Here is a 21,652-nt window from a genome sequence, read left to right on the forward strand (position 1 = left end):
TCTCGTGATTTCCAACCTTAATCATAATTATGTTTTCTCTTTTCCTAGTCATTTATATAAATGGTGGGCAAGAATGCAATAACTATTTTAGTGATTACATGAATTCTATACTAAGACAGTGTGACCCTGCTAAATTGAATTTTTGACTCACAGACATTACCACCATGAGATAACTTATTTGCCTGCTGATATTAAAAAAAATCTTTGGTATATAATAGGCAATTATGAGGTGTCAACTTATGAAAACTGAATATATAAAAATAGAGAACTGCCTGAAGTAATTACAATCAATAATTTTAGAGCTGGAAGGAAATTTAGAAATCATCTAATCCTAACTTAATTCCTAGATAATAAAGAAGTCAGATGGAAAGACTTGGTTGGCTAAAATCACACTTCCCATGAGTGCCAGAGCTAGAATTAGAATTTGGGTCTAATATTCCAGGTCAATTATTCCTCACACTATACAATACTCATAGTTAAGAATAAATTACTTAAAAATTCATTTCCCAACAGATCTTTGTTAGTTTAAGAAAATCAAACCAAACAAAAATGTTCAAAATCTGGCATCTACTCTTCCTTCCTAGTTCATGTTGTTGAATAAATGACAGTTAAATTTTGGAAAGACAAAAGGTCAGGATCAAGGAAATGGACAATTTAAAGTGGATAAATTCAGTATCTGAGCATAATCCTTTTCTCTAGTCCTGAAACAGGTTGACTGCAACACAAATTCTTAGATATCTGCCACTTACCTTTCAGGCTTATAAGATAGGGTTGTAGTAACAGATCTCAAGATGTGGAGTTGATTCAATGACAAAATTCATTTGAGCACTTTCCTTCATGGCTACTGCAACCACAAAATCAATTTCTCTCAAAGGAGGTTTCAGTCTCAGAGGGCTCACATATAATCTCAATCAGTGAAAATAATAGGCAGCTTTCTGTTTATTCTTTAAATTATCTTAGATGGAAAGAAAAAAGGGATTAAAACAAAAATTAACCTAGGAAAAATTTTGTCACTGACATCGATTATCTAGACATCAGCTCATAATGCACTGGGAGATCTACAGTATACTATATGGTATATTTAAGGCACAAAGCTTTATGAGGTTTGAGGTGGCTGCTTACAACGGGAGCTTAAAGAAAGAGACGAAAAAAAGATACTTTATAAAAGCAGCAGAATTTAATAAAATTTTAATTGCAAGGAGTAAATCAAAATGAAAATTTGAAAAGTTAAAGCATATTTGTGTTTATTTATAGATTGTTATCACATGAATTATAAAGAAAAAAAGAATATCAGAATGGAACTGGATAGATGTATTCATGCTATGGCTAAGAATAAACAATGTTCCTACATATTATGGTTAGTGAGAACATTATCAGTATAACAGGGAATTGTGATTATTTAAAAATATGTAGAACTTACTTAATCTGTGCTTTAGAAATAACTGTATATAGTGTTATAAGCTGAAAAGACTTCAAAAGAATACCAAATATACACCTGTGTATAAGAATTCAGAAAAGGCTGCATTCTGTAAAGTCAATCAGCTGCATTAAAAATGACACAAATCCAAAACAAGATGCATGTTATATAAAAAAGGACTTTGTAAGATTTGCTTGCTGCATTAAATCCACAGTTTAATCCACGAAATTTCCTTTTAATTATTATTTAGACAGAAGCATGCAAATAGTTCTAGGATCTACTTAAGAGTCTTCCCCAAATCCACTACGGCTACATATTCCCTTTTCAGGAGCTAAGCAGGTATTCGGGCAGCTGCTTCCTCCTCTGCATCCGCTCGGTTTGCGTTAATTTCTGCAAGTGTTCGGCCAAACCGTGCCCATTCATCATTTCGGGGGACAGCAATCTGCTGTTAAAAGAAATACAATGTTTTATGTACACTGAAATAAAAGATCATCTTACCTACTATTATTCAGTGTTTTCAAATACTTTTCCCATTAAAAAGTAATAATTGACCTGAATGGCCTTTCCATAATTACAGAGACTATACCAATGATTTATAACATTTCAAAACAAAAGATAGTGTTTGGGAAGTGTGTTTTGACAGCCTCAGAAACGATTTTGCTATTATCATCATCCGTGCAAGAGAGAATGACAATGATGCTCTGTAAATATAACTCCTATGCACTATCTCATGGATTTTGCTGGTGGGCAGGAAGTCCTGAAAAATTTTTACTTCTTGCACCATTCCTAGTATAAATAATTTGTGAAGCATGGTTCATAAGATCTGGTTTCTTCTAAGTGTTTATTTTTGTTTGGAACCTAAGATAACCTTTCCTGATATCTTAATCCATCTTCATCAAAAGGTATGCTACTTCTTACCACTTTAGTGATGTACCAATAGCAAAAGGGGAAAGGAGGCTTGTGATGCTTTTGCCTCACTAAAGCAGTCCAATAACCAAAAATTTTTGACAGCTGTCATTATAATATTTGAGGAATCTGGCATGCCACATTAGGGCACAAAACATTCAGTGTGGCAAAAGGATATGCCTGCTTCTAAATCTACCGTATGACTTGAGACTAGATTGGACAGTGATAACCAATATGGTAGCTACCAGACAAATGTGACTATTTACATTTAACTTACTTAAAATTAAATAAAATAAAAAATTCAGTTCTTCAGTTGTTCTAGCCACATCTTAAGTGTTCAATAGCCAAATGTGGCCAGTGGCTACCACGTTGGATAGTGCAGATACAGAGTAGTTCCATCTGTGCAGACAGTTCAACTGGCTGTTCTAAATGATTCACTCTACCTCCCTCCAGATCTAATTGCTAGAGGCTGTGGGGTTTCCAGAGAGAATGGGGAATCATAAGGCATAGCAAAAGAAAGAGTGAATAAGGTGCTAGCCAGCACTAAAACATGAGGAAATCACTCCTGAGCATCGTGTACAGTCAACCCAAACAGTAAAGATGAGAGAGCTGCAAGTCATCCTGTTGGGTTCAATAATAATGGATTTGCAACAAGGCTCAAGGAGTCAAGACTGACATTTCACATAGTCATCAGATAACTCTTAAAAGATACTACTTTTGATTTCCACTACTTGGCCCAAAGAAATCTATGAATACAGAAAAATAAAATCTTAATAACAATTCTGTAAAGCCCCAAAATCCAACTATAACTCTGAATTTCTTCTGCCTGAAGAATTTCTAATTTCCAGCAATGCATGCTTGAAGTACTTCCAACATATGATACTACCCTCAAAATCTGCTGCATGGGGACACAGGACATTCAGTTTAGAAAGAAAATTAATCTCAAGAGTTGCTTCTATAGTGAAAAGTAAGTTTTATCGATTCATGAACTTCAAAGACTAGTTTTAGCCACAAAGATACTGCCACTACAATGCGGTGAAAGCTAAACAGATGTGTCAAAATTATAGGCAGTGAGCCTCATACCTCTCCCACATCATATATAACAATCTGTCCTTCAGAATCACCCACGGCAATCTCTCTTCCAGAATGGGTCCATCTTACACGATTAAGAGCAGGATTACCCTCCACAGAAATGCTGGCAGTTGGCACCTAAAGTCGTTTAAAATATAGTGCAGTGTTAAAAGTTTCATCAGGATTTCTATAAACATGTAAAACTAATTCTTCTTTCCTCCAATCTGGCTACATTTTTAAAAACAAAGATGAAAATAAAGAATTTTCCCGACTTTCTTCCTGTTCAGTGACACATTCTGAAGGACATTATAGTCAATCCTTGAAAATGGTTTGGGAAAATAACTTAAGTCCTTATATAAGAAATTTTCACATGACTGGATACATCATTTTGAAAGATCTTCTCTTTAATAAAGGATTCTTTGTTGTTTTAAACTTCTTTAAGAAGTCAAGCCATTTGAAAACAGATGGCCAAAACCTCACTTAAAGAAACATCTCAAAAGCCCTCATAAACACATTACGGTTCAATTTTAGAGGACAGGAATTACTTTTGTAGCTTGCATCTCTGTTAGCTAAAACCTGTGATTTGATCCACAGTTGGCAGAAACAGTTCATACTAAAGATGGAGTATGGGTCTTTCCAAAGCCCCTGTTCCCATGAACTGTCTGGAGCAGGGCAGGATGATGTCACCAACACAGTGGCACCATTCCCTGGAATCTGACTGTACCCTCTGCTGTGCTAAGGAAAAAGAAATTATTTGCCATGCATGGAGCAAACCTTCAATGTTTGACTCAGAACAGTATCACAATAATTTTTAAATTTTTGAAATCTGATTAAAAATAATCCTACTATTTGACACGAGTCATCCTCAAATGATTAATTTAAACTTCTAGAGTGCCAAAATTGTTCTAAGAGAAAAATTATAACTTAGATATTTTCTCTGAGTTAGCAAATTACAGAAAAGATCCAAATTCTACTGTGACCACAAATGTCTAACACGAAAATCCAAATTAAGAAAAAAAAATTGGTCTCATTCGAAGTAACTAGAAATGTATAATCAAGTCTAGTCATCTAGCCAGTCAATACCTTTCCCTAGCAGTATCTTAATGTTCCTCTTCAAACTACTACAGCACGAGTTAGCACAGTGTTAAAATTCTTACATTTCCAGTATATAATTTCCTTGTCCTGTATAACCAACTAATTTACCTCAAGGGATTTTGGACACTTGCCACTAGAAATATGAAGAGATGTGGGAAAGAGTGGGCTGTGGGGGAAGGCACCAAGAGACTTTCTCCTCAAAAACTTTTATTGGCAGAACTGCTAACATTACTTCTTACCACCACACAGCAGTACAGAACTCTAAGAACATTTCAAGCCTCTCCACATTGGTAAAAATAAACCTGGTTAAACATAAATAATAGCTGCAGTTAAATTTCATTCCTAATAACTCATTTTAGTATAGCAGTTAGGAAATTTGATGATTTCTATATTAATTTTATACTAACAGTAACACTGTTTTCAGTGTTTCATGGAACAAGTCATCAAAATACGTTTTGCTTCATTCAAATAAGTCAGCCTAAGACTAATATTTATGGATAATATACAATTCTATCAAGGCTAAGAGAAAATTTAGAAATTCAGAATTAAGGCTAACATATGTCAACAATCTGAAACTATCTGCTTTCTAGCCTATGAATCAAAAATATCCCAGTTGCCTTATGAATGAGACTTTGTCAGGACATTAGAGACAGGATAGTGCTTTTTAGAAGTAAAAGGAAATGCCCCAGTCCTCTTGGCAACAATATTTCTCCCTTCAGTTCTGCACAGCATGGTGTTTATTATTTAGGGTACAAAGCTTATTTGGTTTCTTTGTGATGAAGCTACAATCACAGAGTCCTTTTACATTTCTTGGGATAAAAGGAATTTCACAAATTATTCAATAAATCTCCAATTTTCTATTTTTCAGTGCAATTTTTGTTATTTTCCTGCTCACCTCTGTGTCATTATTGAGATTCCACAAATCCAGCCTACCCATGCCATCCACACAGGCAAACAGGGCTGGGTGGGTGGGTGACCACATAACATCATAAACATAGTCTGAATTATCTTCAAATGAGTACAAAGGCTTGTTATTCTGAAAGGGAAAAGTTGATTTTTAGCACAGTCAAAATATGACATACATTCAACAGGTATGATAACATTTTATGATACTTAACTCAGCCTAGAAAAAGTTCCTATAATTTGTTTCACTAAAGAATTACCTGGAGTTATGAACTAAGAATCAATGACTGGGGTTCCCTGGTGGCGCAGTGGTTAAAAATCTGCCTGCTAATGCAGGGGACATGGGTTCGATCACTGGCCCGGGAAGATCCCACATGCCGCGAAGCAGCTAAGCCCATGTGCCACAACTACTAAGCCTGTGCTCTAGAGCCTGCGAGCCACAACTACTGAAGCCCATGCGCCTAGAGCCCATGCTCCGTAACAAGAGAAGCCACCGCAATGAGAAGCCCGCGCACCGCAACGAAGAGGAGCCCCCGCTCACTGCAACTAGAGAAAGCCTGCGCGCAGCGACAAAGACCCAACACAGCCAAAAATAAATAAATTAAACAAATTAATTAAAAAACAAAATCAATGACTGGATTGCATTTTCTGTTTAACTTGTAGACACCATACTGTTTAAAAAAAGGAACAGAATGTGCTTTAAAAACATTTCAATGAGAGGATTCTGGAAAGATGGGAGCAATGGCAGTGTACTTTTTGAATCTCCTCTAAATCTCCCCATAAACCCAGACAAAGCAATGAGGATAGCAAAACCAAAGATTCACAGACAACATCTACAACAAAATCAGGAGACAAAGCTCCAAATGTAAGCAGGTGGAAACAAACCTTGGACTACTATGAGATCTGCACAGTACATCTGTGTGGGAAGAAGTATGGGAAGGCACGAGGGCTTCTGACAGCTGGAGAATAGAACAGAAGAGCCTCACAGTCCACAGCGGGTGCTCACTGGACAGTGTGGGGGTCAGTCTGAGAGCAGGAGCAGAGACTGGGAGGGAGTTCAACAGAATTCGATTTATAAATAATTGCAGGCAGACTCCAGTGTAGTATAAGTAAGGTCTAATGATGCAGTCTGAGCCTGATAAACTTGCAAAATTAACAAATCAAAGCTCCCTTTTCAAGACAGTCTCACCAAAAAGAAACTGCCAGGAATGGAATCCAAGTTGTGGAATACAGCACAATAGGGACAAAGCAAAGAGAAGGTTCAGATAAAGGTGGTGGAGAGGAACGGAAAAAGGTACATTTCAGAAAGTACAAGATAGAGGGATATATACCCACTTTGCAAAAAACCCAGAAGAGCTTTAACCTAGACTATGAAACCAGAAAAGCTAACCTTGCCATTCCCTTCCTCTTAAATGTAGAGAAAAACTCATTTCACTACTAGACAATAACCAACAAAAAAAGGATCTCACTCAAATCTTACACAAAGTTATTGTGGCAGATCTTTAATAAGTGTGTCATGACAACTAATGGGAAAAGAATAGCCTTTCAACAAATGATGCTCGGACAACTGGATATGCACATGCAAAAGAACGAAGTTGGACCCCTCCTTCCTCACATCATATACAGAAATTAACTCAAATATATCTTAGATCTAAATATAAGAGGTAAAACTATAAAACTTAGGAGAAAGCATAGGAGTAAATCATTGTGACTTTGGACTTGATAATGATTTCTTAGATAACAAAAGCACAAATGACAAAAAAAAGGATAAATTGGGCTAAATCAAAATTAAATACCATTATGCTTCAAATAATACCCTCAAGAAAGTGAAAAGACAACCTATACAATAGGCAAAAATATTTGGAAATAATATACCTGATAAGTGGGACTTGTATCTAGAACTCTTACAACATTTTAATAAAAAGGCAAATAACCCAATTAAAACTTGGGCAAAGTTTTAATAGATATTCCTCCAAAGAAGATCTACAAATACAAATAAGCACTTGAAAAGATGCCCAACATCATTCTCCATCAGGGGAATGAAAATCAAAACCACAATGGGATATCATTTCATACCACAAGGATGGCTCTAATAAAACCCAAAAACCACTGAATTGTACACTATAAAATGGTGACTCTTATGGTATATGAACTGTATCTCAATAACACTGTTATTTTAAAAAAGAAAGAAGAGATAAAGTGAATTTTTTAAAAAACTGATAGACAAAGAAGATTAACAAAGATATACTTATAATGGCAGGCCCTAAAAAAACCCAAAGCAATACTATAGAATACAAAAATCTTAATTTAACAGAACTCTCCTAAAAGAAAAGACAGCTTGAAACTTCATATTAAAGAAAATCCTGTGTATGTAGGACATTCAACCCTTAAAAAAAAAAAAAAAGATTTGATCATGCAGATTTTTAAAGACCAAGTCTTGAGTAAAGAAAAAAAAAAAAATCAGATTGTCATTATACTTTTTTTTTTTTTTTTTTTTTTTTTTTTGCGGTACGCGGGCCTCTCACTGTTGTGGCCTCTCCCGTTGCGGAGCACAGGCTCCGGACATGCAGGCTCAGCGGCCATGGCTCACGGCCCAGCCGCTCCGCGGCATGTGGGATCCTCCCGGACCGGGGCACGAACCCGTGTCCCCTGCATTGGCAGGCTGACTCTCAACCACTGCGCCACCAGGGAAGCCCCGTCATCATACTTTCTGACAATGCTTTTTGCCAGAAAACAATAGAGTAACATATTTAAAGTAATCAAAAAAAAAATGTAAACTGTGGATTTTACATACAGCCAAACTGACCTTCATAAACAGGCTCTTCAGAATATGGGAATAATGCACCCACAAGCACCTCCTGAGGAACCTACTGCAGAATAAGCTTCAAACGACCAAAAAGAATGAAGAGATGTCAACATAAGGACTGGAGGACACCAAGTGATTCACGAGGGTAAGCTTCTCTTTACAGAATTATAAACATCTACAACTATACATGACAATATGAACAGTACCATAAGAATGCAAAACCCAGACTGTGAGAAACTAATAGGACAACCAACCTGGTTTCTTCAACAACAGCAGTAGCAAGAAAACAAGATAGGGTAGGAAACCCTACTTTAAGAGAGCGGCTCAAAAGATATGTCAATTGCAAATAAACGAACCTCATTTGGATCCTGCTTCAAACAAGTAAATAGTAAAAAAATGTTTTTAATGGAACGCTGGCTATTTGATGAAATTAAGGAATCACTATTCATTTTTGGGGGGTGTGACAATGATATGGTAGTATTACAGGTTTTTTTTTTAATGACTATTTTTTAGAGATACATACTGCTTATTTATAGATTAAATGATATGTCTGCATTTAAAATAATCCAGGACTGGGGAGGGAATATAAGTGGGAATAGATCAAACAAGATTGGTCACGTGTTGATAATTTTAGAAGCTAGGTAATGAGTACAATGGTTTCGTTATATTCCTCTTTCTGCTTTTGAATCTACTGGGAATTTTCTATAATAAAAAGTTTAAAATTATATATTTAAAATTTTCACAGTAACTGTCAACTGCATGATTATCTTAATAGCCAAAAATGTCTGTTTGTAATTAAGAAAACAAAAATTTTAACAAAACTTATAAGTAAGCTAAAAACAGAAACTAAGAGGTTTTTTTCCTTCTTAAGATCATTATTTTCCTATAACTCTCCTTGGCAACAATGCCAAGTGAAGTCTCCCTCTGAGGTAGTTTTCAACTTGGGATGAGTATCACAATCATCTGCAGAGTTTTTAAAAACTCCAGATGCAGGGCCCCACCCTCAATGTACTTCATCAGTCTCTTTGGTGTTGCTCCACTAGAGATTCTGATGCACAACAAAGATTAAGAAACATTGTGCTAAGACCTGTAAATCCTGAGGCAATTGTATACTTCTTCAAGAAAATCCCAATTTTAGGCAATTTTATGGTCTCTCATCAAAGACTTAAAAGAGAAGTTGTTCACAGTCATGTACACATGCTCGACTCTATAAGAATCTGTATTGGTCTACAAGATTTTTTATATTAATGTTTTATTTTTAAAGAAGGGGTTATCAGAAAAATAGGCAGACTTAAACAGGCACTTCAAGAAATGGCCAATAAACACATGGAAAGGAGCTTAAGATAACCTCTTTAGTCTCAAGGTAATACAAATGAAAACCAAACTGCAATACAACTATACCCATCAGAGTAATTAAAATGAAAAAAAAGGCAGAAAATACCAAGTGTCAGCAAGGTTGTAAAGCAAGGAAAACTTTCATATGCCACTGGTGAATTATAAACTGGTAAAACTATTTTAGAAATTTGCTTGGCAGTATCAACTAAAGCAGAGTGAATGCGTACCTTATGGCCAAGTACTTCCCTCCTAAGTATATGCCCAACAGAAATGAGCGCTTGTGTCCATCAAAAGACACCTACAACTATGCTCATAGCAGCATTATCCATAACAACCCCAAACTACAATCAACCCAAATACCATCAGCAGCAGAATGGACAAATTATGGTATATTTACATACGGGAATAGTATATATCTGAGAGAATAAACAATCTATAACTACCTTCAACAATACGAAATGGCTCTCACAAATATGTTGAACAAAAGAAGCCAGATACAAATAAGTACATATCATATGATTCCATTTTTTATAAAATATGAAAAATGTTATATACAAATTAGATTAAAACTTACATAAAAATTATATCTCAAGTGAAAAAGAAGATTGCTGAATATCTCAGGAAATTATTAAATAAAATATTTCATCTATTAGGTGGACTGTGATGCAGCCAGAGGCAAAAAGCAGGATGCATTATAACTGGGTAAAAGATTATATTAAAAATAAAAATACAATAAATGGCAACATGTTCCCAAATTTTAAATGTAATTAGAAACCTTTGTAATTTTTTTCAAGTTTAATTTAAAAAACACAGTCATCCAAGGATTAACAATTCTTCCCCCTCAAAGAGAAAGAAAGCACACATACAACACCAAAACTGTTTCATAATATATTAATTTTATATATGATACTGCAAATTAAAATCCCAAATGGATCATCTGAAGTACTTTTTAATAGTAATACTTTTTCTTAACTTGAAGGGAACTTCTGCCTAAATGGAAGAGAGGCAGCAGGAAAGAGCTGAAGAGGGGTGTAGGATATAAACTCTTATCTCAGGGCTACCAATAACTAGTTTTAAGGCTTTGGAGAAGTCACTTCATCATTCCAGGCCCCTATTTCCTTATTTACAAAACAAAGGTTATCAGTGGTTCTGAATCTTGACTATACATTGTAATCCCGCTAACCCTGGAGGGATTTTCAAAATTATGCTGTTGCCTGAGTCTCTTTAGATATTATGATTTAATCAGTCTGGGGTGCCAGGTGAGCACTAGAATTTTTTAAAATTGCCAAGGTGATTCTAATGTGACCAAAACTGAGAATTACTGAACTACATGATGTCTAAAGGTCACTGCAGCTCTAAAATTCTTATAAACAAAAGGTTTGCAAACATATTTTTCAAAAAAATGAATCAAAAGAATGTATCATTCTTTGAACAATAGATAGCATTTGAATAATCAAAGGTAACTCATTCTAGTACAGTGGTGAATAAATAAATAAACACTGTAAGATCAAGGGACAAACCATATTTTTTTCTGAGCTCTTTACAGTAATGGGTTAAATAGTGTCCCCCCACTCCCAGCCCCCTGCCAAATTCAAGTCTATGTGGAACCTGTAAATGTGTCGATATTGGAAAAAGGGCCTTTGCAGATGTAATTAAGCTGAGGTTATACTGCTTAGAGTAGGCCCTAAATCTAGCACGACTGTTGTCTTAAAAGAAGAGAGAAATCTGGACAGAGGCAAGTAGGAAAAGCTCCATGTGATGACAGAGGCAGAAACTGGAGTGATGCAGCTGGAAGCCAAAAAGCACAAGATTGCTGGCAACCACCAAAAACTAGAAAAGAGGCATGGAAAGAGGAACAGATTCTTCCTTAGAGCCTCCAAAAGTAACCAACCTTGCTAACACCTTGATTTCAGACTTCTAGCCTCTTGTGAGAGAATAAATTTCTGTTATTTTAAGTTACCCAGTTTGTGGCAATTTGTTACGGCAGCCCCAGGAAACTAATACAGTAATTCTGTATTTTTCTGGGGGTAACTGGGGAGTTCTAGACTAATAACCAAGAGTCCCTACAGTAAATCCATGAACGTAACAGTGAGGTGCTTTCCAGAGAAATGGGAAGTGAGTATGTCCTCACTTGGATCAGCACAGAAATAAACAGATTCTCATTAAAAAGAAACAACTCTAAGGGCGGAAATACCTTCCTATATAACCTGATGGAAGATACTAACTTTTTCAGAAGGAATGTGTCTATTAAAAGCAATGGAAATATACAGAAGCAGTCTTACAAGAAAAATGAAGACAGTGCCCAATTCAAGCACTGCTCAGGAGGCAGCATCTCAGTCAATGGATCCTGAGGATTACCACCCATGGCAGGGTTATCTCTATGTGAAGATGAATGAATCACGCTGTCTTTGCTTGATGCCACTACACATTCAAATCAAAAATCTTCTTTTGTTCCAATTCCTTGCTAACCAAGCAACCTTCTGATTATAATTTGGCTTCCTGTGTGGGTTGTCTACAGGGAAACAATGAGCTGGTCAGGCGAGCATGAGTATTTAGGCCTTCTGGCAGTTGTTTCTCATTGTAAATTAATAAATTACCTTCTCCAATGCATCAGTGTCTTAGAAGCCTGTGAGTTCTAGTCAGCACTCCGTAGCTAATCAAATCTAGTAGACTGACAAAACTGAGTTTCTGACTATGCAAAGGACAGGTTGGACACTGGCCAACAAGTTACTATGGTATTTTCTAAGAGTTAAAAAGGTTAAAGCTTTTCAAGTAAGTGTTGAATCTGGAATATATTTGTGCATACATTAAAACATTTTGCCCTCCAAATATAATTACTATATTTTGAGAGTAATCTGTAACAAGTATGGTTAAATGTGGTCGGAATATTAAGCTCATTTATCAGGTCTACCCCTAATCAAGTGCTTATGGAATCCTCAAGTTACCTTCAAGAAGCTTCTACTCCTCACATATTCTTGCTATCATTTTTCAGGACTTCCAAAGTGTTTCTGCTGTGAATTTTCAAATTTGGTATTTTAAAAAGTTAACAGTGTCCTTCAAATATATTAGAAGCAATGTCCTGGCTGGTTTAAATTAACCTTCACCAAAATGTGGAAAACGATCTTCATCTTCTTTACTAAAAATAACTGAGTTCAAAAAAGTAAACAATTTGATGATCCAGAACTCTGTCACTACATTAAAATTCCTGACTCTGCAAAAATTAGAAGCAGATGACAGAAGTAGATTACTTGAAACTAAATTTGAGGCAGTAACAAATTGAGATTTCTAGGGATTTTTTAGAGGACTTATAGAAAAGGAGAAAAAGAAAGAATCTTGTTTCGCTATTGGGGCAGAGACAGATCTTAAAGGATACAAAGACACAGCAATATCTAACGATTCGTTCTCCCAGTTTATGGGGGCTCAATTCCTAGAGTCAGGAAACACTTAAAAAGTAAAGGCAAAGAAAAACATTTAAAGTCTGTAAAATTCATGAACGTGAAGATACTGGTGTAAAAAGCTTAAAATGGAACTGGAACAATGTTTTAAGAAGAGATTATTTTAAAACCTTGCCCATTATTCATTATCATTGTGTTGGAGAGCACAGAGGCTCTACCAAGTTTTCAGGGAAAAAATGAATACCAGCAACACAATTGACTATGAAGTATAAATCCAAGATCAAAACAATGACCTTGGGAGCCATAATATGGCCAAATAAAAAAAATACTCAGCAGACTGTTGCTGCTCCACCCTTCATAGAGTAGAACTATTTGTGTGAAGATAAGTCAGAATAAAAGGTAATTCTTCTGATAAAGTTCTACAGGGTACTTGCTATTCTATAGCAAGTACCTGTTCTGTGTTGTCCTATCCTTTGGCCACTAACATTGGAGAGGTATGTATGCATGGTGGGGGCGGGGAGTGGAGAGCCATGTATCACAGTTGAATGAATAAATGAGTTTTGTATATGAAGCTCACATAAGGAAGCAATGCCTAGCTCAATTAGCAAAGAAAGAGATATGCCTGGCTGTCATTCTTATTCAGTAGGCAGTTCTATGTTGAAATACAGCAAAATACAGGAACAAAAAATATCAACCACCAATCAACCAGCTGTGTAGTACCACAAAAGCAAGCATCAATCAGTCTGCTATCATAAATATAAGTTCTTTTCTTGCTTAGACAAGAAGAAGTCTTCATTTTCCAGTCCTATTTGGTAATATATGTAAGAATGGAAGCCTCAAATTTAAAGATAAAAGAAGGATGGCAAACTGAAGCCCTGAGATATTAAAAATAATAAATCTACAAATAGATAAAAGATTCTTTTCAATTACTGAAAAAGGAAGCTGGCCAACAATCTAAGAAAGATGTAACATTTCCTGTGTCTCTATATAAAGGACTACTCAGGTGAAGGCATAACCAGAAATCTAGCCACTTACGTAGCTGCCTACAGCCTAGAGAGAGAGAGTTGGCTTCATCTTTCCAATTCTGCATCTTGCTTTGGTTTTACTAACTGGATTATGCGTTTCTTTGCTGGTGATTGTGAGAATCTTCTACCTCTACCTTTTGCCACTGTATAAATCTCATTCAAAAAAAAAAAATTCAAGAACAATACAGGAAAGAAAACAGATGATTGACAGTATATGCATTCAAACCGAGCGTCTGATCTCCATGAAGAGGAAAAGGAGGAACTGAATGAATATTGTTAAGTGCCTATCATGCTAGACACTGTGTTAAGCACTATTTAATATGTTTTTCCTTCATTAGACTTAAATGCTATTTTTATGCCTGCTAATTAATCCCAAACCTGAAAACGTTCAATTTTAAGAGAAAGTTTCCTAACTCACTAAGAAAGCATCAAGAAAGGACAAGAGTAAACAGTGAGTTCATCCCTGATTTCTGAGGCCAGCATTTGATAAATAAATGAGTTCCACTGTAATAGTGAAGAATATCTCTTAAGACCACTAGGTTTTCTCAAAGAAATTGAAGAATCAAATAAAGTTAGGATAAGGCAGACAGAAACATGAAAAAACACAGCTTAAAATTTAACTTAATTTAAATAGAATCTGATATTTCAAGTATGCAGCTTTGCCAGCAGCAATGTAATACTGCAGAAAAGCCAGACAGAAAAGTCAAGGCACTTTAATTTTTAAATGGACTCAAATGAAACTACAAGGCCTATCACAGGAAGAAATGTTCCCTACCTGGATTTGCCTTGAGACTTTCAATGAGGCATGGCAATGTCACATCTATCTGGAATTGCTGTAGGATCGGAAGCACTTTATAACATAAATGGTTTTTCAAAGCTTATTAAAACCCAAACAAACTATTTAAATTATGTATTGCAGAAAACAAAAATATATATGCATCATATATATTTACACAGAAGTATTTACACAATACTTTCTTAATGATTCCAGTTTATGATGTATAGTCTCACTGTATAAGACTTACTATACACCTCAGGTTTTATCTATCTTTTCTCCGGTTTCCATCAGCTCTGTGAGCCAATGCAGTTCTGAACAGCCTCTAAAAGCTCTTCAAAGAGCAAATGCACAGCTTTTGTGTTGGGCTATAGGGCAGCTACGTGAGTGCCATGTGAGATCCTCAGCGGCTTTTCCTCCAACTCAGTTCAGGGTAAGCAGTTCTGTGCTTGAAAAGCCTGAAGTGGTGGGAAGATTGGTCTTGGGTCATGTGTGGGATTACCACACTTGTCAGCATACTTTTAAGAAAACTTCAACATCTAGTTGTTCACTCATGTTCTGTGTAACTTATTAGGTTTGATCTATCAGTAAATCATTCTAAGCTATTAGGAGGCTTTTTGTCTTTCCCATGTAGTAATAGAGCACCACCTTGTGTCAGAAACCTGAGTACTTGACTAGACATCTGTTTTTAGATACCTTAGTTGTCCAAAGTTTTACTGTCCAGTCAAATGATGAAGTGACAAAAAGATGTGAGAAGTCCACTGCTCCAACAGCTGCATGACAATGAATGCCAGTAATTGGTCCTTGATGTCCCTCGAACATCTCACTGATTCCAGCTTTGCTGTTTCATTAAGAGTGAAAATAGGGAAATCTCTTGTAAGTAGAGCACTTATAAATATATTTTATCATGGGTTTATTTATTACACTTTGACATAATTTCAACAAACTTAACTCTGTGCTCGTAACACATAAGAGTAATTATGTTGAGTGTTACCTATCCAGATTTGATAAGGCTACTAAAGTGGTTAAGTACATTTTGGAACCATAAACATCATGCTATTGATGACAGAAATCAAAAGTCCAATATCTGAGGTTCTGAGGTGGTGGGATAGAGACAAATGAATGCTACATGTAAGAGAGAGAATCTGGGCTACTTTTAAATCAAAAGCTTTGAAGTGAAGGTGATTTGTACTTGAGATGAAATCTGGACCCTCAATTTTTTTTTTAAAGGAAGCAATTGATAAGGTACAGCTAGACAATTTCAAAACAGGTTGAACAGCAGGAGAAATACTAGTCAATTTAAAACGTGTATGTGACATTACTGTGCGATTATCAGGAGGACTGAACTAAGGCTCAAAGTCCAAATAAATCAAGATGGAAAAACAGCTGAAAATCTTATTTACAACTTTAAAGGTCAGTATGTGGCATGTGCATTTTGTATTTGTAATTGCTGAATGCTACTTCCTACCACTAACTTTTATGAGCATGTCCACACGTACAAAAATCACAACACACCACAACCCTCAAAATCCAGAACACATCATGATCCAAATTAACCTTTTATTTTAAAAAAGTATTTAAGTTTTAATTTTATATACCTGAATTTAAATAATTTGTCACAAATAACGAGTGGCTCTAGGACAGATTTCTACTTGAATAAGAGGCAATTTGTTTTAATACGATTATTCAAGAGAGAATTTTAAATAATTGTAAATTCCAGTTTAGATTTACCTGCCATGGCGGCATGCTGTGTACACAGAACCTTCTTCACTCCCAACAACGAAGTTGTTGACATCTCCAACAGGGAAGGACATAGATGTCACAGCGACTGCCTTTGACTGTTTATGAACCAATTCCATGCTATCCTACACAGAAAAAATTGAGTAAATTATTTTGTAAACTTATAATTTTTAATTTTTTAAAGAAAATTTTCTAGTCTTAATTAGTTTGTAAACAATTATTTTACTATACTTATATAAATTTAGTTTGATTAAATGAAGCAGGTTTGAAAATGAAGTATATACACCACAAATTACATTTATACATGTTTAGATTTATAAACTATTACTATAATACTATTATAAAACATTTATGAAAAACATAAGCTAGGGTTTACATAGACTTAAAAAAATACCAATATTTGCCTCAAAATTTCAGAGCTTTCCAAGTTTAACCTACCTGTGGATGGGAAAGCATGTCCAGACTCCACGAACAAATTTTTCCATCAGTAGAGATACTAATCAGATTGTGAGCGTTCTGTGTCCCAACAACATTTACACAATATACAGGATGCTAAAAAAAGAGATATTAAAGTTTTCTGGGATTATTTTACCAAAAAAAAAAGAAATAATTTTTACTGTATAATCACAGGTATTCTGTTTCATATCCAGTCTCATATCTTGATGGCAATTTTAATGTGAAATTCGATGCTATTCCGTAGATTAGCAAAACATTATCTCAGAAGAGAGATAAGTTTCTAATAAAATAGATTTCCAAAAATACAAAGAAAAAAAAAAGCCTTCAGTTTTGGTTGCTAAATGATGAGAAATTCACACATCAAAGGAAACACATTTTGAGACTACTCTGATGGACACTACTAAGTATTTAATGGTGAAAGAAGACAGAAATCTAATGGAAATAACCCCTTTACTTACTGTGTGTGCTGCAGCTGACAGTGGAGTTCTTTGCACTGGAGTTCTTTTATTGCTACGGTTATCCCACAGCACAATCTGGCCTGAATATGTACCACCAACAACCAGATTTGGATGAAATTTTGCAAATGTAGCAGACATAACGGCTGACTGCAAATAGCAAGATTTTTATATTTAAGGTTCAAATGGAAGAAGCGTGACAAGTTATAAAAATAAATCTATATCCAAAACATTTTCCCCTTTATTGTAAAGTATCAGAGATTATAAAAAACCAGTAAATAAATATACTTTAAAATTTCATTTTGCTTTAGAACATAAGATACAGCTTTAGAATAGTTTTGCTTAAAAGTCAAATGTAATGATTGTTTACAGAAATGTTTAAGAAATTTATCGAAGAAAGCAAAAATTATTTAATTTGATTACATCATTAAATCAGAAGATAACTGGCTCTACTTTAGCTTCTGACAGTAATCTGACAACAGAGTATATGCTAGTTTTGATTCAGTTAAGTGTTTTTGCAGAATTATGATATTATTAAAAGATTATAACTTATGCAACCAGAAAGGCTTGCAAATTCTAACCTCCCACTAAATCCACTTTAAAAATCTGCATCTGTTTCCTACTTCAAACATATGTTTCTACTTAAAACTATCTAGTTCCAACTCCTCAGGCCATGTATAAGTAATTCAGTGGGCCAACCATCTAATTGTATATTCAGCAAATAAGTTCCTGAGAAACTCCCTGTAGAGAAGACATTTTATAAAAGATTCCTTTTATACAATCAATCACAATAACAGAAAATCACAACTGCAAAGGACTTTAGGTGTGATTAAACATAAGAGATGTCAGAAAAGCTAGAAAACGCAGATCATGTTGAACTGAGAAGTCTTCAGTTTTTCGTTAACATCTGTTTGCAAATATGGGGTGGTTTAGTAAATGCCAATCCAATGAAATCATTATGTTGACAAGAAAAGAAGAAAGGCACTTGTCTAAATTCATTAGTGAATTCTTAAACTTGGGAAAGACTGCTAAAAGACCATCTTACCTGGCAGTGAAACACATACTCTGGAGTAGTTTTTTTGTATTTCATATTCCATACAAGGGCCACACCATCAGGCTCATGAGGAGCATCTTCGTTGTTATTATAGGAAGCCACAAGTAACTCTGGATACTGCTCGCAAGAATCAAGTGGGAAAAAAACGCTATGCATAATGAGAACTGTTTTACATTCCTAGTTACTCAACTGTTATTATTAAATTATTCTGAAAATACAAATTCCTAACACTTCACCAAGAAATATATCTCTAGAGTTATGCTTGCTGGAACATTAGTAAAACTTTAAATTAGTTTAGTTATTTTAAATGTTTTAATGTTAAAATATTTTATTAAAATATGTGTTGCAATTTTATCCAAAGGAGATTTGGTGAGCAATTAAAATTAGTAAAACTGGGCTGTGGCATAAATAAACTCTTGATTTTTAAATATAGTGTTTCCAATCCTTTCTTCCTAAGTACATAAGACAACCATAACCTTAGAACCATCATTCATTGTAATTTTCAATAATATACATTGATTTAATTACACAAAGTTTCCACAATTAAAACTACCTGCTTACTGGAATTAAAAAATGAGTTAATAGCAACCAATTATGTTATAATTTACCTGAGATGACCAATCCAAACAACTAACAACCCGATGCTTTGACCAACGTTCGTCAAAAAATTGTCGATTTAATGACAGTTTAGCACCTGCTTGAATCTCTCTACAGAAAAAGACGAAAAAAAAAAACCCAACAACTGTGTTATAACTTCCCACTCTTAATCTTAAAGTAATTCAACATTGCTGAACCCATAATTTTAGCAATTAAACATTACCCTTCTTTGTCTTCCAAATCTCTTCCACTGTAGTCAAAGAAGATGTTAATCTGCTCAGAAAGAGCTCTTTCTACAATTCTTGTAGAATGGTCGAAGAAACTTAAAAATTCCTCAGAGTGCAAGATTTGCTGCTTTTCTTCTTCAGTCAGCTCGTGCGGGGGGGCTGTGAGACAAACGTTTTTCTGAAGTCGGATTTATGCCACTCAAATCATGTCACCTCACTATCACAATTTGCGTCAATGAATGCCACTCATTCTTTTCCAAGCAGATTCACCTCTTTGATTTAAAGCATTTTAGTCTACTTTAATATATAAATAATAAAAGCAGTCTTAACAGGAATCAACAAAATTTTTTAAATTATTTTTTTTAAAGTTGAATTCTTTAAGATACCTTTACTATCACTTTCTTCATCTTTCTTTAAAGTTTTCTCTTCCTCAGGTTCAATAGGTGGTTTAGGAGTCACTACGTCATCTTCTTCCTCTTCATCTGAAAAAACAGAATAACACAAAAATTATTTTCATGAAAATAACTGCTAACTCTTGAGGTAATTATTTCAGAAAGTATCACAACTCTTTAGATAAAAGCAAAAGAGTACAAATAATATAAATTTTATCAATACAATTTTAAAAAAAGAATTAAGTGGAACTTCTTGGTTTTTATACATACCTATGTGGTAACTCAGCAATAGTCATATCAAATTCTGTAGCAACATAAACTGAAATAAGATATATAAGCAACTAGGATGAGTCCCTCGTGGAAATCTCTAAAAGCTTGCAAGCATTTATCATTCCAGACAGAACAACATGCAACTCCTACATAGTTTTATGTAGCATGCTGACACATTAATGCTGTAAAATGAAGAAAATCAAATGTCTAAAATAGCCTACAGAGCTGGCTGCTTACTTGTGATCTGAAACCATCAGTGTCTAATGGGTCTTCATATGGCATAAAGACGGCTTACATTAACTCTCAGGTTGCTATTTGAGAGGCAGATTTTAAAGATAATAGCTATGAGACCACATTTTCTATTCTGTCATTTTAAATGCAAGTCTCATTATCTACTGTTACATGATGTGGCAATAAGCACTTAACATAATGTTTTCTTAACTTGAATAAAAATACATATTGAGATAATATACAATGTTTATAAGACTTTTAAAAATTATTAAATCTCCCCTTATACCCCCAAACCAGGAAATAACTTTAAATTACTTATTTTAAAATGTTCTAGAACATACAACTCTGCCTACCTTCTCTTTTACTACATACTGAGATGGATTTTTATTAAGCAAATGCTTATTTTTATTGCCTAAACAGATGTGTCATTTGTCTATGAGGGAATGGCAGCAGGCGTCTGCAGCAAAGCGCATCTCAAGTAATAAGAGCCCATTCAGTAAGGGGACTTTACTTGTTAGTTATAGTCATTTCCCCGACCTATGTTCAAAATTATCTAAAACACGCATACATACGACATACACAAAAGAATAGTCAAGGATGGGAACCAGCTGCCAAGTCATGGTCCCAGCAGCCAGGCCAGCTGACTAGATAGCAACAACCAGATGGCACTGCTGGGATTGTGTCTTTCTGCTACAAGGTGGCAATGGGATGGCATAACATTCTTCCGCTTGACTGCTTCCAATCCTGTCTCTCCCCAATGGCGAGCCTGTGCAATTACCCACACTCCAGGAGGCCTACAGATAAGCCTTTACCCTGCAAACAAAATGCAGCTTGTAGGCCACACCAGCTGCCAAACCACACACATAGTGTTAGGTTTGGAGAGCTATGAAAATCTTTCTAACTCTATAGTATAAGCAATAAAAATGTAACTGTACCTGTAGGAAAGAAAGCTTTAAATGACACTGTATACTGCACACAATGATACAACCTCCAACTTAATCAAAATGATAATGACGTATGCCAATCCTACATTACTTGAAATTGAGCGATTTTTACGTTCTGACAAGTTTACAGAACTAGGATAAATGGCACGAATGATTTCAATATATGCTCATACTTTTGAACCAAATGGTGAAGGTTAAAATTTTTCCTTTCAAGGGCCTCAATCAGCCACAAAGGAAAACAGTAATCACTGTCTTTTCAGCCAGCCCAACCGCATTTGTCAGCCCTTTCTCCGTCAATGCAGCCAGAGCAATCAACCTGCCAAACATTCAGAATGGAAAAACAATCTGAAAATACAGGGTATAATGCACCTGCCAGTGAAAATGGCCATTTCAAGAAAAGCTAGTGATCTCAGTGACCCCGCTGAGGAGGCGGTGGTGCAAAGGGGAAAGAACACGTAAAAGAATTCTTAGTGATCGCCACTCTCTTGCACACTGACACTTCCTTACAAAGCATGCCAATTACAGCTTTTGTGCTACTTAAAAAAATGAAAGCTTTTT

At 35.2% G+C, this 21,652-nt stretch overlaps 1 protein-coding gene across 8 annotated transcripts in view; it reads right to left on the reverse strand.

Moving 5' to 3' along the window:
* Positions 1-1,155: 1,155 nt before the first annotated feature.
* DYNC1I2 (dynein cytoplasmic 1 intermediate chain 2) overlaps positions 1,156-21,652 on the reverse strand; it is a 50,651-nt gene continuing 30,154 nt past the window's right edge. For 4 of the 8 annotated variants that reach the window (XM_033860017.2, XM_033860018.2, XM_033860016.2 and 1 more), the window contains 11 exons: positions 19,644-19,739; positions 19,254-19,416; positions 19,042-19,141; positions 18,425-18,550; positions 17,383-17,529; positions 16,907-17,020; positions 16,460-16,593; positions 15,425-15,569; positions 5,385-5,525; positions 3,407-3,532; positions 1,156-1,862 (listed from right to left, as the gene is read on the reverse strand). In XM_033860017.2, the coding sequence (XP_033715908.1) occupies positions 1,749-1,862; positions 3,407-3,532; positions 5,385-5,525; positions 15,425-15,569; positions 16,460-16,593; positions 16,907-17,020; positions 17,383-17,529; positions 18,425-18,550; positions 19,042-19,141; positions 19,254-19,416; positions 19,644-19,739 (1,406 nt within the window). In that variant the 3' untranslated portion in view covers positions 1,156-1,748. Of the gene's footprint in view, positions 1,863-3,406; positions 3,533-5,384; positions 5,526-8,200; positions 8,275-11,891; positions 12,046-14,728; positions 14,787-15,424; positions 15,570-16,459; positions 16,594-16,906; positions 17,021-17,382; positions 17,530-18,424; positions 18,551-19,041; positions 19,142-19,253; positions 19,417-19,643; positions 19,740-21,652 lie in introns of those variants that run through there. The other 4 variants (XM_033860019.2, XM_073807574.1, XM_073807573.1 and 1 more) reach the window with 4 other exon arrangements.

Source organism: Tursiops truncatus, chromosome 7 (genome assembly GCF_011762595.2).
Source record: "Tursiops truncatus isolate mTurTru1 chromosome 7, mTurTru1.mat.Y, whole genome shotgun sequence".
Taxonomy (NCBI): domain Eukaryota; kingdom Metazoa; phylum Chordata; class Mammalia; order Artiodactyla; family Delphinidae; genus Tursiops; species Tursiops truncatus.